Source organism: Colletotrichum scovillei, assembly GCF_011075155.1.
Source record: "Colletotrichum scovillei strain TJNH1 chromosome Unknown Contig00009, whole genome shotgun sequence".
Taxonomy (NCBI): Eukaryota; Fungi; Ascomycota; class Sordariomycetes; order Glomerellales; family Glomerellaceae; genus Colletotrichum; species Colletotrichum scovillei.
Window position 1 is genome coordinate 1,936,274 of NW_023336267.1, and position 18,990 is coordinate 1,955,263.

Here is an 18,990-nt window from a genome sequence, read left to right on the forward strand (position 1 = left end):
GTGACCCCCGTAAAGAACGTCCAGCCTCTTCCGTTTCCCGCTTCCCCAGCCGAGGCATGTGGTCATAGGTGCCGAACCGCCGACCCCATCAACAACCCGCCCTCCGGACCAGCGCCCGGCTCATTCGTGATTCAACATTGCGCCAACATCGACAGCTCTCACAGACACACCGTTGCAAACTTTCTACTGCAACAGGGCGCAATCTCTTTTCTCTAACCATGAGCGACTCCGACGACAGCGGCAGCACACCCGGTATTCCGTCGTGGCAGCGCGGCCAAAAGAAAGAACCCGAACTCGAGCCGGAGACCACCACCTCGCAGGATGCGAAGCAGGACGATGTCTCCTCCCGCGAAAACAGCCTCGAAGTCGCCCGCAAGTTCCTGCAGGATGGCGAGATCAAGGACGCGCCGAGGGAAGCAAAAGAGTCGTTTCTCAGGACCAAAGGCATCTCGCCAGAGGATATAGAGCACTTGTTAGGTAGCTCGGCATCTGAGCCGGCGCAAGAGGTATGCCTCCCAGTCACTTTTGCCTCGTTTCACGGTTTTCTCATGACTGACAATATGAACTACAGACCACTCAAACAGGACAGTCACCGCCAAGCTCGAGTCAAGTAACAACATCATCACCAACACCAGCAAACACAACACCATCACAGACATCCTCGACGCCCTCACCCTCGCCATCACCACCGCAAAACGAAATCTCCTTCCCCCGCCAAACAGACCAACCTCCCGTGATAACATACCCCGAATTCCTCACAAAACCGACCCGCCCCCCGCCACTCGTCACCGCAAACGGCATCCTCAACACCCTCTACGCCTTCGCCGGCATCTCCACCCTCCTCTACGGCACGAGCAAGTACCTCGTCCAGCCCATGGTCGAGAACCTCACCGAAGCCCGCTACGATCTCCACGAGACAACCTCCCAGAACCTCGCAAAAATAATCGAGAAGCTCGAGGGCACCGTTTCCGAAATCCCCGCCCCCAAGAAATCTGCCGCGGCAGCAGGGGCAGCAGACGGCGCAAACAAGGACGCAGCAGACGACGATGCGAGCAGCGCCGACGACCCGACCGAAATGTTCCACCGCGACATCGGCACGCAGACCTCGATCCCTTCCACGCCCTCCTTGACAACCTGGGGAGAGAACAAGAACAGCGACAGCGACAAGGAAAAGTCCGCGACGGACAGACAGGCCGACAAGCTGACGTGGTTCAAGAACCAGGCCGCCTGGCTCAAGACCACGGTCGTCGCCGACGCCGACGACGCGGCGGACCTCAAGTCCAAGATAGACGTGCTCAAGGACGACCTCGTGCAGCTGGCGTACCCGAGCCCGTCCGACTATGCCGGAAGCAGCTACTCGCTGTACGGCGGCCCGCGCAAGAACGAGCCCGAGGACGAGATCAAGAAGGCGAGGGATAATATTCGGAGGGTCAAGGGGGTGTTGCTCAGCACGAGGAACTTCCCTGCTTCCGCGAGATGATTCATTCTCTTGCCTTGGTGGATCAATGGATCTTGTTTGTTGAAGATGCGTTTGGGACACTGGGCCGGGGGGTTTATTTATGAGGATGTGGAAATCTGTATCATATCAGTGAAAGGCTTATAATGGAACTGAGCGACTTTGTCTACTATTGCTGAACATGTTTGGCGCTGGAAAGTGGTCAATATGGCGGGCGGTGTATGCTCTCAACACGCCTATACCTGAAGGAAGCGAAAACAGCTTCACATGCCTACTTCGCTCGCAGCATTCATATTGTGACCAAGTCAAGTTATCGTCTGCAGAAAGGGGTTGTGATCTTTTCAGTTCCCCATCTCATCCATGCCATACGCAGTTTTTGATATCTAACGTATCCTTCCCGTGCTATGCCTGCTAGAATGCAACAATTACACACAGTCCCTCAAGTCCGGAGTTGCTTTTGCCTCTGGTATCTGGTCATGATACTCCGAAATGCGACCCCTCTGATTCGCCATCGTACGGCTGAATCTGCCCGCACGAGACAACTCCTTTTCTTCCGATTTTCTTTTCACTTTTTGCCGCTCTCTTGCGACTCCGCCTTGCTCTTCTCAACTGGCAACCTAAGGACTTCAAACACCCGCTGCCAAGTAGCAACGTTGAGGTGCTCGAAATGCCGGTTCTCGGCAACCTGCTGCTGGTACCACTCGGTGGTCGGTCTGAACGTATAAGGCCACGCGGGACGAGGATTTTGTCTGTCGATATTCATCACCCAGGTGTAGAACAAATTCTCACATCTACTCTGTCCTGTCGGATTCATGGCTCTGGGCGGGTAGAAGATGATCTTGCTCTCGCCGCCCTGGTTTCGATGGCCGCCAATCATATCAATATCCATTGAAGAGTCTGTGGCATGAAGCCCGTGCCCAATGGGCGCGTCGCCAGGACAAACCTTGCGGAAACCCCTACGCAGTAATAAAGTATCAGCCGCTGGAAGATATTGCTTGCAGTCCGACATCATCACGTCCAAGTTATGGAACGTGACGTCGACTGGCAAGGTATACTCCGAAGGCTCTGTTTCGAATCCACCATACCAGACCTCTAGCAGAGGAAGGCCCCGATGTTTGTCTTCAGATCGCCCCCGTACCATCTGTATAAGGTGCTGCTGCGCCTGCAAGAGTTGGGACTCGTAGACCTCGTTCGATGTGGAACATCGGTCCTTGGCCGCGATGTCCCAAATAAAAAGCTCAGTTCCTTTCCAAGCCGCATAAGGCTCACGAACCCGCCAAATCGCAAGCCAGGGATGGCGCGGTGGTGGTTTGCTTGGATGGTCATCTTCAGGAGTGTAAAAAACCGCGAAGTAGGTGTTGAATGTCGGCGGCAGATGATAGGGTGCCGGAGGTTGCTTGAAATGCTCCTGGTAGTTTGAGAAGAACGGCCAGGGCCACTCCATCCACTTGTCGAAAGTTGAAAAGTCGCGATGGAAGTCTCCATAAGAGTCAGCTGTGTTGGCAACGTCTTCGTAATAGGAGACAGCAAAGCCGAAGAGCTTCCCAAATGTACACAATTTCGGACGTTCGTTGCGAGTAGCGATTGCCTTCAACTTGCTCAGGAAGTGGTGGCCAGACAAGCCTCCAAGAAGTTTACTACCTCCACTTTGTGGTCCAAGATTATTGTCGGAACCTAACATGGTCTGACGCGGGCAAGCAACATCGGGGTTTGGTTCGGCTCCTCGATCGCGCCCAGCCCCAGGCGGATATATGGGAATATCGCCGTCTTTGATCAGGTGGCTATTGTCGGAAGTGCCATCTGTTCCTAAAACGTGGAACTTGCGGAACTGGTCGAAACGAGTTTGGGACCAACAGCCGAACCAATTCACCAAGCTTTGCTCGTCGTTGGCATCAATGGATGCATCAGCAAAGACAATGGCCTCAACCTGCTCATCCGGCACAATGCTTGTCTCTATAGCCGACTGGAGGCCTTCCACTATCGCCCATGTCTCGAATCGAGCTGTGCAATCTTCTTTGCTCAATCCTGCAATTCGTGCTATATCCTCGCGCTTCGACGTTGACCACTGGCGTGTTAGGTCACCATCCGCCATCAAGTCGTCCCGGCGGGCGGACCGCTCATGCGCAAGATCCCGCAGATACTCGCGTAAGCCCGCCGCCGCCACGATCTTTTGGTTGTTATTAGGCTTTTGATAGGTCCTATTGTACCACTGAAAGAGTTGGAAGGCACGGCGTGGTTCGGAGACCAGAAAACTTGGCGTAACTAAAATTGCGTTACCGTGAGGGAAAAATCTCGTCAACTCAAATGTGCCCAGCTTTGGCATCTCGTTGTGCATAGACCGAATGGATGGGTACGCGGGAGACAGCTGGAGAGACTCCCCAATGCACCAAAAGACGTAAGTTGCACTGCTCTTATGCAAAAGCAGCTTGAGCAACCCAGGGAACCGTCGGAGCGAATCGGCGGCTGCCTCGTGAACAATGATAACTCCTTGCGTAACAATCTTCGGGTTGATAAAGGCGGCCCAGTCGCCACCCGTTTTAGTTGAGAATATCCTACATTCGGGATTCTCTGAGCGAAGCCACTCGCTCACGGCCTCGAGTAACAGCACCCTAGATGGAGGAAACGCCAGGTAGAAATTGTGGCTTAAATTTCGAATGCCAGGGGGCAGAATCATATGGTAGTCGAGGCGTAAGAGGTCGCGGAAAATGGCAATTCGCGAAGTTATCTTTGAAGCGTTGATCTGTCTGATTGGTAAAGGCTTCTTAACAGCCGGCTGGGGCTTGAAGATGACATATTTCAGATAGACGTTTGCCGGGCTGTTGGATTCGACTTCAGTCATTGTTTGCTTCCAATCTTCACACTCAGCTGGGTAAATGACGATGAGGAAGTCTTCATAGAAGCACGCAACCCCAAACGACCCTGATCGGAGCCGTTCTGCTGCTCTCTCCACAGCAACTTGATCTTCGGTTGACTTGGGCCTGACGCTTCCATTTGCGAGTACCCTTTCAATAACAATTGCCCTTTGAGAAGCAAAAGTTTTGGCTGTGAAATTTCTGGCGAAATGCAGCAGTTTCTCGTCAACAAATTGAGAATGCCAAGCGTCAGAGTCGGCTCTAACGTTATCAAATGTCATTTCAATGTCCTTGCTTCCCTGAGGACCCAAAACGACTGTTTTGTCGTAGTTTTGGCCTGTGCTGCTCGACTTGTAGTCTGTTATTGACAACTTGCGAAGGATAGACTGAGGCTTAGCAGGCGGTTGAGTAGACTGTGACGGATCCGAAGACAATGGGGGCGACTTGAGTCTTTTTGGCCGAGCAGTCGGGTAGTCCACGTCCATCTCTTCTGGCTCATCGACAAGCGGAACGTCTGCAAACTGAACGGACTTCCTTTTCTTGGTCGTTGGCTGAGTAGCCTGGGGCTGACCGAGATTTTGAGGGTGTGACACCCCCGCCCTCTCCGACGCTGCCATACTGGACTCACTGGCTGACCTCGTCGAGAGATCATCGACTGAGCGCTTCAGTACAGACCGAGGGGTGCTAGCGGTGGTATTGGTACTCGGATTGATGTTTGTACCGGTAGTGGTTCCAGGAGGAGGCCCGCGGCTGATGCTGAATAGCTTCGTTGGGACTGCCGCGGGAGCCACGTCCGCTTTCTCACGACCTTGTAACTCAGCTTTTCTCCTGAGTCGGTGATTTGAGAAAAGACGAGCATCCTTGTTAGGATCGGCCACGTTCTGTACGAGTTGACGGCGCTGCTTTGATTGCTTGCCGGCCGCGAAGACATTGATGCCCGTTCCGCTGTTCTGTGATCTGACCATTGTCCTAGAGCTCACAGCAGTCTTTTTGGCCCTGTGAGTGGTCCGCGCAGTTGCTGTCGCGTTATTCGGCAACCGGCTGGTTGTCGCATTGTTGACTACCCTGCCCGGGAGAGGCTTCTTCTTTGCTGTTCCTTGATATCCAGTCACCGCTGCCTGCGCTGAAGGTGGATGTGAGCGTGGCTGAGGGCTGGAGCTGGATTGTGCCTTTCTTGTTGGTGATTTTGGTTTCTCTGTCGCTGAAGCCCGTTTCTGAGGAATTGGTTTCTCTGCGACCTCCTGCTTAGGGGTGATCTTGGAGGGTTGAGTATCAGAATGAAACGCATCTTCGTTTCGCCCCACACTCTTTGGAGGGGGAAACACGGCGTTGTAATCATCCTCCCCAACGTCTTCGTCGCTGAGATAGTAATCCGCTTTGGTTTCGCCTTCCCATAGCCTAAGCTGGATACCTCGTTTTTTCCGTTCAACATTGCGCTGGTGATGCCGCTGGTATTTGTCCTCTTGACGCTTGACCACGCTTTCTTGCCAGGCGACAATGTCGAACGGCTTCTCCTTTCCACAAGCTTGCTTTGCTTGAGTGTCTTTCCATTCCCCAAGTAGCTCATCCGTCACATTTTCCTCAGGCTCCCATGTGGCCTCTTCAATAGGGTAACCGGTCCACTCTACCAAAAATTTGTCTCTCCCGCCTTCGCGACTCTGAGCGCGGATACCCTCTACCAGCCATTCCTCATCGGAATCGTGTTCAGACGCGAGAGTGGAGTTGATGGAGATGTTGTCATCGTCAGGTTGCTTATCATCGGCGACGAAAAGCCCGGAAACATCCATGGCACGTTTATACTCTGGAAAGCATATCCAGAAGGCAAGCGTGAAGGAATACGCTGTGGTCGTATGTGTGAACTGTTGCCACAGGTTTTCAACGCATCAAAGGTCGATACACTCAGATGACGATGTGACTCTTGATACGCGAGGTAGCGGGCCTCAGTGAATGCAACCGCACGTTGTACGGGAGCGTGGAGAAGAACCTCTGATGCTCGAAGCGCAGTGCTGATCAGGCCAGGACCGGAATTGGTTGATGAGGCAAAGAGGATGGAGCTCTTGTTCATGAATTTTGATGTAGTTATGTGAACTAATCAAAGGTAAGCGATGAGGTTATTCGGGCAAGGTAATGAGGACTAACCGGCGGGACAGATTGCATCCCTACTCGTCGGGTACCAAAGGGCAATCAAGACCTTGAAAATCGAGAGGGGCGGGAGATGTGAAATTTTGTACAGAGTAAAACCACGTATTTATGGGATTGCTGGCGTGAAATTGGGCGCGAAAAGTAACCATTTAATATCGAGGATGGACCGGAGCGGTGGGAGAGCGTTTACTTGCATGCCAGGTAGGTACAGAGGGCATCCCGTCGTGTCTTTGGGGAGGTGCCACGGAACAGTGTCTGTGCGGCATTTCAGGGAAGGCAGCCCACGGTGCCTTCAGTGTTCACAGGTCTGCAACCATGGAAGGTAATGAAGGTACGGGTAACTTATTCTAATTGGACCTGCCTGTCCAACGATGGCGGAAGACAGCGGGTAATGTCTTAGCGTGCAGAGAGCAGTATTCTGCAAGCACTCGGATAAGAAGCAACTTTCCACCGACGACCTCTTGTAACTTAGGTACTGAAAGTACGAGATGGTAACGTACCTACATCATACTAAGGCAGTTATTCAACGGACCTGATTAGATCATTCTTAGAGAATCGGCACTTGTGAAGAAAACTCTCTACGGACACTCTGATCAACCAGTGAGTTAGCTAGGTAGGGTAAGTGTGGACACGCAGACAGGGACGGACCTCTTTTGTCTGTGTTGACGATCTAAAGATGATTACCTCAACGGGCAAGGAAATCGTTCAAGACCTAGGTACACCTCACTTGATCTAGACGAATTGTAGAATCTGCCTGTGATTAGGAACCTCAGCGGTAAATAAAGCTCAGCTCACCTTATGGAAGACTCAATCTGGAAGTTTGTTTAATGCATGTGGCGTTGAAGATTGAGTGCTGTTGCTTGGGGGCACTGCGTGTAAATGGACTACGTCAGCTTGGTACTTCAGTATAGATCAAGCTGTGTGTGACACTCAGGGCACATGGCGAGCTGGGTCGGATGAAGCGACCTGAGCCATGCTGAGGTTGTCCTCTCTGAACACCGCGGCCTGGGCACACGTGATGCTTGAGGTGAAACGCGACAGTTCCGGCTACCGACGGCGGGATCCCGTTCTGGATCCTCGCCCACTGCAGTCAACTGCTGACCTCTTCACGTCTTGTCAATCTTCGAGGCAAAGAAGGGAGACGCCGATGTGACGAACGTGGTTGGTGCATGCCTGGCGGTGGTGTGGCTCAGCGGGTTCAGCACATCCGGGAACGTGCAGCATCCTCCTCCTTCGACTTTGATGTGTCCGGGCAGGGAATGGGTAGCTATGGAAGTAATGGAAGCAAAGGCATTGATCAATCTTTGGTACTTTCCTTGCCAGCGTGTCGTCTGTCTATCTGCATTCTTCTCAAAGTACCTTACCTTACGTCTTTGACCGTTTTGCATACTATGGATGTTCCAGTCACTTGACAACCCCACCAGTTGAATGATCTAGCGGCAGGGAGGTGCTGAATTGCTGGTTTCTAAGAACACCACGAATGACTTTCTGATTTCAACTGTACCTTGGATGACAAACACACCCTTTTCTGTCCCAGAGTCACTCCTGTTTTAATATGCTCACCTCTTGCTCGCCTACTCAAAAGTCCAAAAAAGTACAGTAGGTAGTCTCTCATGCGTATCAGACGTTAGCAGAGCTCTGAGGTATATCATTAACTTGCACCACGGGCCAAAGTACCTTGGCTGTCGAGGTACCTTACTTCCTGTACCTGGATACTCCCAATCTTCCAGCACCCAGGACCGAACAAGCCCCATTTACAGCTGTCTTGCGACGGGATACAACCCCCAGCAGTAAGTACCCTTACCTCACCTTCCATACCTTACCACGGGTGCCTCACACGCCCAGGTACCTCACTTAGGTACACCCGACTTCCCCTTTCCCAGTGGCTGTTTGCTCTCTTGGGACCTTACCACCTTACCTACCTAAAGTGCCTACCTTACCTCACTCCGGGCAAAGCGAATCCCTGTGGCCTAGAACTGCCCGGGTGCCGACACCACCACCTCACCTCAATCTTTGCTGCCTCACCCACCACCCTATGCTGCCTTGACCTGCACTGTCCACCACCTCTCTCAATCTGGTTCAGTTCCAGACCCTTACACCTTGCCTCGCCTCAACTCAACTGCTTTATCTCTCGGGGCCGCGCACCACCTCCATCGAGCCGCAGTATCCTCGCTTTGCAACACCAACGAACCTACACCTCCCTAGACACCTGTCCATCGCATTTGCAACACAATCCGACATCATGGCCAACGACGAATATGACGTGAGTCTCTCCATCTTCCATCTGCCAGACCCCTTGGCCCTACTCCCGCCCCTCTCCCTCTCCCTCTCCAACTGCGCTCTCAAGTCCCCCCCTCCTTGCGCTAACTCGAAGCCTCCCACAGTTCCTCTTCAAAGGTGCGCCAACGACCGATCCGACCTGGCGACGTTATCGCATAGTGGCCACAGGGCTTCTGCGAGGGCCAGCTGACATTTTCATCTTCTAGTGGTGTTGATCGGAGACTCGGGCGTCGGAAAGTCCAACCTTCTCAGTCGATTCACCCGCAATGAGTTCAACCTGGACTCCAAGTCGACAATTGGTGTCGAGTTCGCCACTAGATCCATCCAAGTCGACTCCAAGACGATCAAGGCACAGATTTGGGATACCGCCGGCCAGGAACGCTACCGCGCCATCACTTCGGCCTACTACAGAGGAGCTGTCGGTGCCCTCCTCGTCTACGACATCAGCAAACACCAGACATACGAGAACGTCACCCGGTGGTTGAAGGAACTGCGAGACCATGCCGATGCCAACATCGTCATCATGCTCGTCGGAAACAAGAGCGATTTGCGCCACCTGCGAGCAGTGCCTACAGAGGAGGCAAAGGCTTTCGCCAGTACGTTGCGGTGAAGGCGTCAGGGGGGAGTGCCGTAGACCCTGAGTTCGCTAACCGGTGCTCTAGGCGAGAACCACCTTTCATTCATTGAAACGTCTGCCCTCGATGCCAGCAACGTCGAGCTTGCATTCCAGAACATCTTGACCGGTGCGTCCACTCCCGTATTTTGCAACTCGCATACATAAACAAGGGTATCTGGTGATAGTCAAGTGCTAATTTGATCCGCCTCGCCGCAGAGATCTACCGCATCGTATCCAGCAAGGCCCTCGACTCGGGCGACGGACCCCAAGCCTCGATCGGAGCCGGCGCCGGCATTTCGCTCAGCACACCTGCGGACAACAGTGCAGAGAAGAGCGGCAAGTGCTGTTAAGCGAATCCCCTTCTGCGAAACTGTTTCACGGCCTTTTGGGAGGGCTGCTACAGTCGATATCATGGCATGTCACACACATGCCCCGGAATCTGTACGCCACTTGGTCAAGGGGGGGCTGCTGCATCGAGGAATGACTAGGAATCCAATGAGTCTTTTTTATGATTTCCGAGGGGACGGAGTATAGTCTCGGCCTTTCTTTTGTTCTCCTTTATACGGCTCAGTGCGGCTTGTCTGGGATTTGACGTTTCTGACGATCGCTCTGACATGCTTACGTAGTTGAATGAATCCATCTTAATGCATTGAGGGAGCGTCTTCTACGTGGGATTTGGTGATGTGCGAAGCATTTTGTGGCTACTCCATCTAGCGACCTGTCCTCGCCATATAACATACACACCGTAGACAAGATGCCCCTTAGCGAGGAGTATCATGGTGTGCGATGGTACCTCGAATGAATGGGTCGCATCTTTGGCCGGCAGGAAGTGTTCGTGAGTTCTGACGTACCCTTTCAGATACACCAATACAGTAGGCAATTACTACCTTAGGTATTTTCCCGTCATGACAGGTGTTCCTCTGAGCTCAGAGTGGCTTCTGCCCCTGGCCCAGCTCAATACCTTAGTGGTCAAACCAGCCATGCATTTACATTGAAGTACCGCATTCCCAAATTTCGGGGTCTTTCTCAAGCCATGTCCTGGCATCACACTGGTCAGGATGTCTCGAAGCGCTCCAGCGAGGTGAAATTGAGGTGGGCATGCAAGCTTGCTGCGATCCACAAAGTTTCTTTCCCCCCAGCCCGCGCTAGGTACTCGTAGGTGCTGCGGTGCCCATCCCCTCACGCCTGGCCCTGCCCCTCGAGTCCCCCTCGCTCTTCAGTTGGGTTAGCCCGCGCATGAGTTCCTGTCCCCTTCTGTGGCACACTCTGACACGGTCTGGGCGACAGGGCAGCAGAGGGAACGAATGCGCGGAAGTCAGGTACGTACCTCCCTTACTCATTAAAAAGGTTTGAGGTGCACTGGCACCACAGGGAACCTCTTAAGTGGGCGTGTGCCCCGCTACACCGGGTCACCGCCTGGCCGATAAGCTCTCTTATCGGGCGTCCCGTCTGTAGCGGGAAGAAAAAAATTTGGGCTGGTCGCAAACCGTCGGCTTCTGTTTCCTGCAGGTGGGCTGCGATATCTTCTTCGCGTCAAACATCAACCTTCGACGTCGCCGACACACCCCACACCACCTCCGTGACCCGACAAGATGGCTTCCGTATACAAGTCATTGTCTAAGAAGGCCGACAAGCCTGAGGCGCCGACCAATGGCGTCAAGAAGGTGCGCCAGAAGAGGCGCGCTCTGGTTCTTTCAAGCAGAGGCGTCACTTACAGGTGAAGCTCCGCCAATAGATCTCCATATGCCATGGCAGTCACGCTGACCTTTTACCTCCATAGACACCGACACCTGATGACCGATATTCACTCGATGATGCCCCACGGAAAGTTGGACAGCAAGGTCCGTACTCTCCCCGCCATCACTGGCTGTCCTCGTCAACAATTCTCGATCCTAACAAACCGCTCTAGTTCGATACCAAGTCAAAACTCCACGTCCTCAACGAACTCGCCGAGCTCAACTCGACACCTCAGATTTGCTACTTGGAGGCCAGGAAGCACCAGGACTTGTACATGTGGTTGGCAAACGTGAGTGTTTCCCACTACGGTAGTTGATCTCGAAGATGGTGGGCAGTACTGACATCTACAAGGCACCGAACGGCCCCAGTGTGCGTCTTCACATTCAGAATATCATGACCATGGAGGAGTTGCGATTCCCGGGTAACTGTCTTAAGGGCAGCCGTCCTATACTGTCCTTTGATGCCGCATTCGACACCGAGCCTCATCTTCAAGTCATCAAGAACTTGATGACAATGGTGTTCGGTGTTCCAGAGGGAGCGAGAAAGTCCAAGCCTTTCGTGGACCACGTGATGGGAATCAGCTGGGTTGACGAGAAGATCTGGATCCGCTGTAAGTCCAACTGGTACTTTACCAACCGCATTTGCGTCTCAAGGACTGACACCGCGACAATCAGACTTCGAGATCAAGGAGATCGATGCCGAGACGGAGGAGGAAACCGGAAAGTCAGTCCTCAGAGGAGGCAAGACAGATGTCGCCCTGGTGGAGATTGGTCCGCGGTGGACGGCAACCCCGATTGTCATACTCGAAGGCAGCATGTGTGGAAGCAAGATCTGGGAGAGCCGAAGCTTCGTCTCCCCGAACCAGATTCGTGCGGACCTGAGGAAGAAGAAGTCTACTCGCCACGTCTCGCGGACGGAGCAGGAGGTAGAGCGGGCGACAAAGAGAGGCGAGCTCGGCCTCAGAAGCAAGGGTGGAAAGAGCGCGGCGAAGGACGAGCTGGATACCAAGGCACTATTTGCGTAATAATGAGATTCCATGCTGTTCGGGCATATTTGAGTTTATTGACTGGCAAGGTGCCAATTATTTTCTTCTCTTTTTCCTCGGGGTTTTTGAATTGCCGAGGAACTCTGGAGAACAAGAAGAAGACAGAGAAGCATGAGATACGCCAGGTGAAAGATACGGTGTATACCTAGCATCATTCATTCGTTCATTTATAGGTGCGGGCGGGCGATGCGAAGCTTTTGATTTCAAAATACGTACTCCCAATGTCGGCCTCAACATCCTCTCAATGATTGGCTGATGCGGCGCAAGCACCCTAGCCACAATCACGAGCGATACGGTACCCCTGACGCCAACTCCCCGGGGAAGGAACCCACTGGAGGTAAGGTAAGGTAAGGTAGGGAGACAACCTCCGTCATATTGGACTGGAAAATCGTGGTACCTGTGCGGCTTGACCTCCTGAGCTTGAGCAACATTAGGTCAGCAATCGGGACCTTGGTGCATGTCCTCTGCGTCACTGTCGCGTCTACCCTTTCACTTGACCTCGATTCCCCCTTCGCGTTGAAGTTTCCCTTCCTGCAGCACTGCTCCAGCAACTCAGCACTGCGTTTTGTGTGAGCAAGCATGGCCAACCGGGACATCTGCCAACCCATTTCGACCAATATCGTGTCTTCTGTGCAAACAATGCCGACCTACACCATCGCCCTTATTGATAGCCCCAACGTCGGGGTTATCAGGAAGTAAACCCATTGATCCGATACCTCACTGGTGATTTCATTCATCCGTGAGGCCAGACGAGACGAATTAGTCTCCAAAATACACGCACATTGATTGTGGCTGGAGCCTTATCCGGTGACAATTTGTTGAAGCGTACATCAGAGCTTCCCTCCAACATCAAAGCTAGACCAAGGGGTCCAGCTCATTCTGTCCGTCCTTGATCAGCAGGCAAGCATCAAAAGACGCCAGCGAACTCATCGTCACGAGATTCAACCAAAGGAGCTGTCTGAAAGCAACATGCTGCAATACACCAGTGAGTGTCGCGTTTGTCAACATTATTGTCTATAGGATGAAGCCTCTAAGATGTTCATAGATTCGACTCGTACTATCTTTGCCGCCGAAAGCGTTCCGTTGCTTCTCTGACTTATTCATCTGAATCATCGTCAATTTGAACCACCATCAGACTGAACTACAGTCAGACTGCCCTCTCACCACAACCAGCCCGAAACTTGACTCTACATTGCTCTATCGGACCAACCCCTTTCTTATACTTGATCAACTTTCAGATCACGATCGCCTTAATTACACATAGACCGCTATAGACAACCGTTGAGTGCTTTCAAGATGTCTTCAACTTACTCATCACTATTTGTGGGCCAACAGCTGCAATCAGACCTGGCGGATGACGATCTTGGCAAATTGGACGGCCTCGAAGGGCTTCCCCTTGAGATTATTTTCGATATTTACCATCAGCTCGATGTCCGCAGCATCTTCTCCCTCGCTCAGGTGAACACTCTTTTCCATGGACTCCTGACAAGAAATAAGGCGGCGATTTTGCTGCCAGTCCTTCAGCGAGAGTTTAGCCCCTTGCCAGAGCTTCTCCAAATCTTCACAGCATCGGACCAAGACATGGCCCAGTTCGGAGATACCTTTCAGCCGCGACGAGTAGTTTTCAGGAGATTTCCGGGCGACATGACGGGCGTCACCCTATCCCATGGCGGTGTTCAGCACAATGCAGGGGCTTTGAACGGCGATAAACCACCAAGAACTACTTTGCCGTCACCTCGATCGGTTACGCTTGTTGAAAGGGACTTGAAACCCTTGCTGAAGTATTGCTTGGTGACACGACAATGGGAGGATCTATTTCCTCAACTCCACTGGTTCGCGACGCCTGAGGACTGCCGTCAACTTAACAAGCTAGAGAAGTTCAAGCTCCGCCGGGCTCTTTATCGCTGGTGGCTCTACGCCTTTTACTTCCACGGTGAACTTCTTCGGCCCCGGAGTAGTCAGCCGGAGCCATTCGTCAACGATATCCGAACTAGTCATATGAGACTTCATTCAACTCGCGAGTTGATCGAGATGAGAGATCTCTTTTTGTCGATGAAGAATCTTGTACGGCATTACATCTACCCGAACTTAGAGCAGAACCTCGAACCTGTGAGTGGTATTTGGCGTCTTGCAATTCGATATTGCAGGCGCAGTGGTATTAAAATCGAATCAATACTGACATCTATCAAAGGTTGACGAGAGCAGCCCACTCGAGACTATGATCGAGACCAGCATTCGCGAACGCATTGTGGACACGTATGCCAAGCTGGATCCGGAAGACCTGATGTTTTACTTCGAGAACTTGTTCAACTATCCTCGGAAGAGACTGGTGATGGATGTCAACTTGAAGCACCCTGCATTCTCCCAGGACCAGGAATCTTTTGTAGCAGCGATTCAGTCAGCAGCAGACGAGCGGCCGTGGCTTTTCGACATTGCTGATTTGACCAGCATCGGAGGCATCGTTACCTCTGATGACGACTTGGACGAACATCTTGGTCGTGACGGCAGCCATGATGGCTCGATTCCTCCTCCTGGGGCGTTCCGGCGGCCGAGAGGGATCTGGGCACCACCAGGAGATGATGGCCGAGCTCTCGCCGAGCGAAGTCATTCCTATGGCGGGTAACGTTACTAAGCATGCTAAGTTTCTGGGTGGAGGCAATCACGGTCGAGGCCAATGTCCCATGATGGTCTATTTCAGTTGAGAGTGAGATAAAAACTAGTCAGGGTGATGCAGATCCTAATAGAGTCACTGTCAATGGCCTCATATCGTCTTCGTCAAGTTGATGTCGCGTCTTTCGCGCATGAGACATAAGTGTTTTGAGCAATGCCGCCTTCTTTCGCCAATCTATGCTAGGCAGTGTATTATCATTTTTATCAGCAATGCTATCGAAAATTCCACCACTTGCACTGTGATTTCGTTAGTATCTTAATGCGATGATGGGAGGAAGTGCAGTAACAGACTGAACTTGCCTTATTCGGGAATCTAGCAATGGGTGGATTGCGGACTTGATCTCTTAGCTAGTGCAAGGCTGTGACCTACAGGGGCGTAAGTGTGGCGGGTGCACCCTGCAAGGCGGCGAGCTTGTGGCCAGCTCCCGCCTTGTCAGTGGCCCAAGCCTCTCCCATCCTCACTCACACCCGGCCACTCACTTAATAGCCGTCCTACACGACGGCATTGTCTCCCATCAGCGCAGCGCATTGTCTTTGCGCAGCTGGAACCCTGTTTTTAATATCTCTTTTCTCTCGAACTCACCTCTTACACCCGATATACCATCACCATCTGCAGGCGCCGCACCTGTAATCAGACTTGCGACAGACCGACCTACCTTACTACAGCTGGCGGCGGCCTTATCCGAACTCATTGTTGAGCTCATCTCGGGCAGCAGCCATAGTTGAACCGTCGTTCTCACAAAGGTCAGTTACTATTTCACAAAGTGCCTTTTTTATTTATGACAGTCAAGCGACAGTCTGATCAGTCTCGTGTCTCATTATCGAGCGAGCTGGCTGAGATGGCGCATCTTGAGTGTTTCTCTTAACGCCGTCTGCCTTTTATCAAGACCGAGCAACAAAGAAGCTTCATTTGATCTTTCCCAGTTCTCATTTTTGTTCGGAGAGATGTTTTTGATGCTATCACTTATCGAAGAGATGCGCTTACGAAAGAACAACTCACAAAAGATACACTTTGTCTTTCACTTGGCCTGCCTTGCTGTTCCTCAACGTTCGGCACCTAGACGAATCCTGAATATATAACTGACCTGGCATTAGAAGATTGCCTGATTCTGGGCAACCTGGGTCGTCTCTTCCTGCGTGGTTGAAGATCGATTAGCCTTCGGAAACAGGGCAGAGCATTCAGTCAGACCTGCTCATCTTCCTGAGACATAGGACTGCCTTCCGTCCTAGCTCGAACCATCCCGGCTATCAGTACCTTGGAAAGTCTCTGTTGGTCAGCCACGGCGATCTTGCTCTGCTGCCCAAAGTATCAGACACTGTCCTCGTCTCGTATCACTTGCGATAAGCATCATCCGCGTTTTGGGGCGTGTCGACACAGCCGGTTTCTGACCATGGAAGGCGGCGACCCGGACGTCGTCATGGGCGGGGATGATAAGCCTTCAAATGACACCACGACTACCAATGGAGTTCCAGTGCCTGCTGATGGGGTACAAAAAGACGAGAATACCACATCGCCCGACGACGAGGATGAGGAGGATGAAGAGGACTACGAAGAAATTCTAGATGATGACTCGATTCGCAGACGAGGACTACTCCCTACGGCATGTTGCTACGATGACCGCATGAAGCTTCACGTCAACGCCGACTTTGGGACTACGCCTCATCACCCGGAAGACCCTCGCCGAATAGAGGAAATTTTCAAAGCATTCAAGAGGAATGGCTTAGTTTTCAATGGCCCGGAAAGCAAAATCACGGAAGTGATGCGTCACAACCCGTCGAAGTACATGTGGAGGATTGGCGCTCGAGAAGCAACGAAGGAAGAAATTCTTACCACACACACTCCGCTGCACTATCACTGGGTCGAGAGCCTATCGAAGATGGACTACCCCACGCTACGAGAAACGAGCCGGCAATATGATCAAGGCCGTGCCTCGCTTTACGTTGGCAGTCTGACATTCACGGCAGCCCTTCTCTCCTGCGGTGGCGCCATCGACACCTGCAAGCATGTCGTCGAGGGCAACGTCAAGAATGCCTTTGCTGTCATTAGACCCCCGGGTCATCATGCAGAGTACGACCAACCCCTCGGCTTCTGCTTCTTCAACAACGTACCCGTTGCCGTCAAGATCTGCCAGCAAGAATATCCAGAGGCCTGCAGAAAGGTGCTCATCTTGGACTGGGACGTTCATCACGGCAATGGTATTCAGAACATTTTCTACGACGACCCAAATGTTCTGTACATTTCTCTTCACGTCTATCAAAACGGACAATTTTACCCTGGACCACCCGAGAACGCAGAAATACCTGATGGAGGCCTCGAGCACTGTGGTACAGGACCCGGGCTGGGAAAGAACATCAATATTGGATGGCATGACCAGGGTATGGGCGATGGCGAGTACATTGCCGCCTTCCAGAAAATCATCATGCCTATTGCCAAGGAGTTCAACCCCGACTTGGTTGTCATCTCTGCAGGATTCGACGCTGCCGACGGAGACGAGCTCGGTGGTTGCTTCGTGAGCCCTGCTTGCTACTCACACATGACCCACATGCTCATGTCCTTGGCAGAAGGCAAGGTCGTCGTGTGCTTGGAGGGTGGCTACAACTTGCAAGCCATCTCAACGTCAGCGGTATCAGTTGCTCGTACGCTGATGGGAGAACCGCCACCGAAGATGAACTTGCCATCTCTGAACAAGGACGCAGCCAGGGTCCTCGCCAAAGTACAGAGCTACCACGCGCCGTACTGGGAATGCATGAGACCTGGTATCATTCCGATGCCGGATATTCAAGATCTGCATGTCACAAGACTCAACGACCATATCAGGCTCGGTCAAAGGCAAGCTTTGTCACAACGCCATCAGATGATTCCTCTCTTCATACAAAGAGATATGCTCTTCAAATCCTACGAGAATCAGGTCCTCGTAACACCAGACATTCCGTCCGCACGGCGTATCCTCATCATCTTTCATGATCCGCCGGAGGTCTTGGCTCAACCTGATGTGGTTGACCGCCACGTGGAAGCCCATAACGCCTGGGTAGTCGATAGCGTCGAACAGTACATTGATTGGGCGGTTGGCCAAGGCATTGCAGTCATGGATGTCAACGTTCCGAACAAGGTTCTACGAGACGAAGATATGGAACCTTACACTCAGCAGACAGGAGAGATTGAGCTCCTGGGCGAACTTCAGGAGCTGGCGAACTACCTATGGGACAACTACATCCAGCTCTACGAGGAGGCCGACGACATTCTTCTTCTTGGCGTAGGTCGGTCTTACAGTGGAGTTAGGGCGCTCCTGACTGGACGAGGTATGTGTTTCACAGTATAGCAGTAACGTGCTCTTCCCCCGCTAATCATTTCACGATAGACTGCAAAGCCAAAATTGCTGGAGTCGCCTGCTTCATCAAGGGAATGTTGCGACCCGTCAAGTCTGACGTCGACACCGAGCTTGCACCCTGGTATAAGGACCACTCCCAGATCTACGTTGAGCATGATCACGCGTGCTGGTCTCGTGCAGACACAAAGCACAGAGTAAGTAAGCGCCGCTTCGGCACAGTGATTCGGAGTCCGGAGAACGGTACCCAGAAGATGGCGCAGGCCCATGCCAAGGAGGTCCAGAGTTGGATGCTGGATATGCTCGCGGCTCGACAGAATGGTGATACTACGGAGGATGACAAGATGGCTTGACATGCGCCGGCTGAGTGAGCCTGCTTCAAAGTTGGGATGAGATACCGGGGGGAGGCGCGCGCAGTGCAGCACATATACAACTGGGTACTGAAGCCTACGCGGCTGGCGTTGAGGATGGAGATATGTTCCAGGTCCGCAGTACGCTAGTTACGGGAGAGCGGAGGATTTTGAGAGAGAAGAGACACTTTTGGTAGCGAGGAATCTTCGAGCGCGGGATGGGTGTCAGCGACGTACCTTAGGTATTTGGCGAGAGAATTCTGTTGATACACCACCACAATGCGAACCATGTTGCGCCGAAGTCGACTTGGCCACCCTACTACTCTATACTGTGTAGGGGAGTGAGGAAGCATCAGTCACCAGGAGGGCGGCTGGGTCCAAGAGACGAGTCTCGGGCTTCCTCTCCAACAGTGGACCACAGCATCCACACAATAACCCGCCTTGCTAGCTCAATCGGTAGAGCGTGAGACTCTTAATCTCAAGGTTGCGGGTTCGACCCCCGCGTGAGGCTCAAAT

General features: G+C 52.5%; 7 protein-coding genes across 7 annotated transcripts; 5 read left to right on the forward strand and 2 right to left on the reverse strand.

Moving 5' to 3' along the window:
- Positions 1 to 3: 3 nt before the first annotated feature.
- HER10_EVM0004435 (uncharacterized protein) lies at positions 4 to 1,725 on the forward strand. The gene is made up of 2 exons (XM_035474080.1): positions 4 to 506; positions 572 to 1,725. Exons 1-2 carry the CDS (start codon positions 219 to 221, stop codon positions 1,478 to 1,480), a joined length of 1,197 nt encoding a protein of 398 aa, XP_035329215.1. The 5' UTR covers positions 4 to 218; the 3' UTR covers positions 1,481 to 1,725.
- Positions 1,726 to 2,021: 296 nt separating this feature from the next.
- Positions 2,022 to 4,130, reverse strand: HER10_EVM0002388 (chromo domain-containing protein; the record flags this gene model as incomplete). Its single annotated transcript, XM_035472103.1, has 1 exon — positions 2,022 to 4,130. One exon carries the CDS (start codon positions 4,128 to 4,130, stop codon positions 2,022 to 2,024), a length of 2,109 nt encoding a protein of 702 aa, XP_035328984.1.
- Positions 4,131 to 4,291: 161 nt separating this feature from the next.
- Positions 4,292 to 6,668, reverse strand: HER10_EVM0007617 (chromo domain-containing protein; the record flags this gene model as incomplete). Its single annotated transcript, XM_035477169.1, has 2 exons — positions 4,440 to 6,668; positions 4,292 to 4,375 (listed from the first exon to the last, which is right to left on the reverse strand). Exons 1-2 carry the CDS (start codon positions 6,093 to 6,095, stop codon positions 4,292 to 4,294), a joined length of 1,740 nt encoding a protein of 579 aa, XP_035329630.1. The 5' UTR covers positions 6,096 to 6,668.
- A 1,526-nt stretch (positions 6,669 to 8,194) lies between these two features.
- On the forward strand, positions 8,195 to 10,358 carry HER10_EVM0003777 (Ras family protein). Its single transcript, XM_035473441.1, has 5 exons — positions 8,195 to 8,713; positions 8,835 to 8,847; positions 8,937 to 9,326; positions 9,393 to 9,473; positions 9,563 to 10,358. The coding sequence occupies exons 1-5, from the start codon at positions 8,693 to 8,695 to the stop codon at positions 9,694 to 9,696; spliced, it is 639 nt and encodes a 212-aa protein (XP_035329135.1). The 5' UTR covers positions 8,195 to 8,692; the 3' UTR covers positions 9,697 to 10,358.
- A 387-nt stretch (positions 10,359 to 10,745) lies between these two features.
- HER10_EVM0008106 (brix domain-containing protein) lies at positions 10,746 to 12,107 on the forward strand (the record flags this gene model as incomplete). Its single annotated transcript, XM_035477640.1, has 5 exons — positions 10,746 to 11,063; positions 11,127 to 11,187; positions 11,256 to 11,372; positions 11,435 to 11,693; positions 11,758 to 12,107. Exons 1-5 carry the CDS (start codon positions 10,939 to 10,941, stop codon positions 12,105 to 12,107), a joined length of 912 nt encoding a protein of 303 aa, XP_035329696.1. The 5' UTR covers positions 10,746 to 10,938.
- Positions 12,108 to 12,567: 460 nt separating this feature from the next.
- Positions 12,568 to 14,751, forward strand: HER10_EVM0012966 (F-box domain-containing protein; the record flags this gene model as incomplete). The annotated part of the gene is made up of 2 exons (XM_035482340.1): positions 12,568 to 14,237; positions 14,320 to 14,751. The coding sequence occupies exons 1-2, from the start codon at positions 13,425 to 13,427 to the stop codon at positions 14,749 to 14,751; spliced, it is 1,245 nt and encodes a 414-aa protein (XP_035330265.1). The 5' UTR covers positions 12,568 to 13,424.
- A 553-nt stretch (positions 14,752 to 15,304) lies between these two features.
- HER10_EVM0012735 (histone deacetylase) lies at positions 15,305 to 18,773 on the forward strand. Its single transcript, XM_035482122.1, has 2 exons — positions 15,305 to 18,098; positions 18,158 to 18,773. Exons 1-2 carry the CDS (start codon positions 16,190 to 16,192, stop codon positions 18,475 to 18,477), a joined length of 2,229 nt encoding a protein of 742 aa, XP_035330244.1. The 5' UTR covers positions 15,305 to 16,189; the 3' UTR covers positions 18,478 to 18,773.
- Positions 18,774 to 18,990: the final 217 nt, after the last annotated feature.

Excerpts from the sequence above, each read along its gene's own strand:
- HER10_EVM0003777 (XM_035473441.1), top strand. The coding sequence starts at position 8,693 with ATGGCCAACGACGAATATGAC. Across the intron at positions 9,327-9,392 it reads GGAGGCAAAGGCTTTCGCCA|GCGAGAACCACCTTTCATTC; the intron begins GTACGTTGCGGT and ends CCGGTGCTCTAG. Across the intron at positions 9,474-9,562 it reads ATTCCAGAACATCTTGACCG|AGATCTACCGCATCGTATCC; the intron begins GTGCGTCCACTC and ends GCCTCGCCGCAG.
- HER10_EVM0012735 (XM_035482122.1), top strand. The coding sequence starts at position 16,190 with ATGGAAGGCGGCGACCCGGACGTCGTCATGGGCGGGGATGATAAGCCT. Across the intron at positions 18,099-18,157 it reads GGCGCTCCTGACTGGACGAG|ACTGCAAAGCCAAAATTGCT; the intron begins GTATGTGTTTCA and ends ATTTCACGATAG.
- HER10_EVM0004435 (XM_035474080.1), top strand. The coding sequence starts at position 219 with ATGAGCGACTCCGACGACAGCGGCAGCACACCCGGTATTCCGTCGTGG. Across the intron at positions 507-571 it reads CATCTGAGCCGGCGCAAGAG|ACCACTCAAACAGGACAGTC; the intron begins GTATGCCTCCCA and ends TATGAACTACAG.